General features: G+C 33.3%; 1 protein-coding gene across 1 annotated transcript in view; it reads right to left on the bottom strand.

Moving 5' to 3' along the window:
• Window positions 1–2,737: 2,737 nt before the first annotated feature.
• Window positions 2,738–3,455, bottom strand: part of LOC133621987 (monocarboxylate transporter 2) — a 63,010-nt gene continuing 62,292 nt past the window's right edge. Inside the window, exon 5 of the mRNA XM_061984487.1 lies at window positions 2,738–3,233. Coding sequence (XP_061840471.1) covers window positions 2,959–3,233 — 275 coding nt within the window. The 3' untranslated portion in view covers window positions 2,738–2,958. The remainder of the gene's footprint in view (window positions 3,234–3,455) is intronic.

Here is a 3,455-nt window from a genome sequence, read left to right as displayed (position 1 = left end):
CTGCACTTATTCCTGTCCTTCACAACCCCCACATGCTACAATTGACAATTTTAAATATTAAATTGTACATTTAGTAAAGAAAGTTAGCATGATAACAGTCAGCATGTTTTATATACCAAGTTATACCACTCAAAGGTGTATGGCTGCGGAAATAGAAAAAAAAAGTGTAGAATTATAAGAAAAAGTTAGCATGCTTCAGTTAGCTTGCTAGCATGCTATCGTTTGCATGCTAACAGGTAACAAGTGTCACATTACAAGTTTTATGACTCTGGGTGAAACGGTTGCAAAAATAGCTAAAAAAAAATAAAATAGAAAAAGTTAGCATGCTAATTTTAGCATGCTAACAAGCTAACATGAGCATGGTAATAGTTAGCTTGTGTCACATACCAAGTTGTATGACTCTAAGGTGTATGACTACGGAAATAGAACAAAAAAAAGTGTAAAATTATGAGAAAAAGTTAGCATGCTTAAGTTAGCTTGCTAGCATGCTATCGTTTGCATGCTAACAGGTAAAAAGTGTCACATTCCAAGTGTTATGACTCTGGGTGAAACGGTTGCAAAAATAGCTAAAAAAAAAATAAATAAAAAAAGAAAAAAAAGTTAGCATGCTAATGTTAGCATGCTAGCGAGTTAACATGAGCATGATAATAGTTAGCTTGTGTCACATACCAAGTTATATGACTCTAAGGTGTATGGCTGTGGAAATAGAGAAAAAAAAAGTGTAAAATTTTAAGAAAAAGTTAGCATGCTTAAGTTAGCTTGCTAGCATGCTATCGTTTGCATGCTAACAGGTAAAAAGTGTCACATTCCAAGTGTTATGACTCTGGGTGAAACGGTTGCAAAAATAGCTAAAAAAAAAAAAAAAAGTTAGCATGCTAATGTTAGCATGCTAGCAAGCTAACATGAGCATGGTAATAGTTAGCTGTGTCACATACCAAGTTATATGACTCTAATAATATTGTATTTATTTTATAGATATTACTTAAGAAAAAATAATGACTTAATAGCTTAATAGAGCGACTCTTATTGGCTCCATTGTTGGCTGACTCTTGTTAGTGCTCATTGGTGAGTTAGAATGCATTAAAACAAGTGTTCTTGTCTCACATGATTGTAAAGGATGGGCAAAACTCCACCAAAAAAGTGCACTTGGCCTTGAAATCCTCCCATCAGGGTCCAATAAATGCAGACATGAGTTATGAAATATGAGAATATTTCATGGGAAAAAGCCATTTTGGTCAGTAGTACCTGGTTAATGATTAATGGTTCATTTTGGTCATTAGTACCTGGTTAATGGTTAATGGTTAAGGCCTGCAGAGGAAGTACATTCAGCTTACGAGAGGAAGTTAGGATATATTTAGAGGAAGCACAGCCGAGTCACAGAGTGCATCATGTTGTTGTTGTTGTTGTTGTTGTTGTTGTTGTTGTTGTTGTTGAACAACATCTTAAAGCTTGATGGGCGTGGATGCCAATAACAACTAGACGGGAGCACACAATGGCTGCTGGGTCGGCGCCGTGCCGACTTCCCAACTACAAATATTTCTATTATTGGAAGACGTGTCGTCAAGTCGTGGATTCACCTGTGACCCACTTTTAGAAATGCCAGCATTTGTCGCCTCATTGAATTACTACATTTAATAAATAGGTGTAATTAAATAGTAATATATACACACACATATACATATTTTTTATATATATATATATATATATATATATATATATATGTATACATATATACACACATATATGTATATGCATGTATATATGCATGTATATATACACACACATACTGTATATACATATATATTTATATACATATATATATGCATGTATATATATATATATACATACATATATGCATACATACATATATGCATATATATATATATATATATATATATATATATATATATATATATATATATATATATATATATATACACACATAGATACATATGTATACATGCATATATACATACATATATACATACATATATGCATGTATATATATATATATATATACATACATATATATATATATATATATATATATATATATATATATATATATATATATATATATATACACACACATAGATACATATGTATACATGCATATATAGGTATACATATATACACACATACATATGTATACCTATATACATACATATGTATGTATATAGGTATACATATATACAGTATGTATATTTGTATACCTACCGGTATATACATACATATATGTATATAGGTAGGTATATATGTATACAAACATACATATACAGTATATGTATATATATATATACATACATACATATACATGTATATATGTATACATATGTCTACATGCATATGTACGTATGTATGTATGTATGTATACATATATACATACATATGTCTACATGCATATATGTACGTATGTATGTATGTATGTATGTATACATATATATACACATGTATACATATATATGTAAGTATACATATATATGCATGTATACATATATACATAAATATATATGCATGCATACATACTGTATATACATACATATATATGCATGTATACATACATATATGTTATATCAGGAAAAAACACAGAGGCTATATCATCCCTACAAGCCTGTTTCGCAGGTTTCCCTGCTCGTCAAAATATTACACAATCCAGGGAAACCTGCCAAACAGGCTTGTAGGGATGATATAGCCTCTGTGTTATTTTCCTGACATTGAATATTCCGCTCTACCCCGGTATTGAGCATATATGTGTGTATAAATATATATATATATATATATATATATATATATATATATAATTTCCCTAGTTTAAATTTCAGCAGCATGTGTGTTGGTTTGGCAGTTAAGAGTTGAGAGGACCCCGGACAGAGCCAGGTGGAACACCACGAGGCACCTCTTGGCTTCGGATTGATCATCGCTGACCCTTTTTTTAGGGAAGCTCTGGTGGTCTTCTCTTCACATGTTGGTTTCCCTCTGCATGGGCTCCTGGCCCTTCTCCTGGTCTTTCTCCTGGTCTGGCTGCTTCTTGGCCCCGCCCTGCGCCTCCTTCCCCACCAGGTCCGGGTCTTCGGTGCCGGCCGGTGTGTACTGCTGGGCCTGCTTGCGCTCGCGGTCCAACAGTCTGTAGTTGATGAAGTTGCCGATGAAGAGCCAGACGCTGGCCACGATGACCACGGCCCCACAGCAAAAGTACATGCTCTTGTAAGTCTTGCTGACGTCCACCAGTTTGCCTGCAAGACAGAAGAAAGGCAGGTCACACACATGTGGTGACTTTTTGCAGCCTGCAGGTGGCGCCATGATGGAAAAGCAGTAATAAATACAGTAATAAAGTGGCAGCATCATTTATTACAAATTTTATTAAAAAAATTACTCATTCAATAATATTTTGTATATAATTCTTATTCAATGAGTATTTTTTTTTCATTTGAAAATTGCATTCATTAAATATGTAT

The sequence above is a fragment of the Nerophis lumbriciformis genome, linkage group LG25 (genome assembly GCF_033978685.3).
Source record: "Nerophis lumbriciformis linkage group LG25, RoL_Nlum_v2.1, whole genome shotgun sequence".
Lineage (NCBI taxonomy): Eukaryota > Metazoa > Chordata > Actinopteri > Syngnathiformes > Syngnathidae > Nerophis > Nerophis lumbriciformis.
This window is presented reverse-complemented; position numbering and strand designations above follow the sequence as displayed.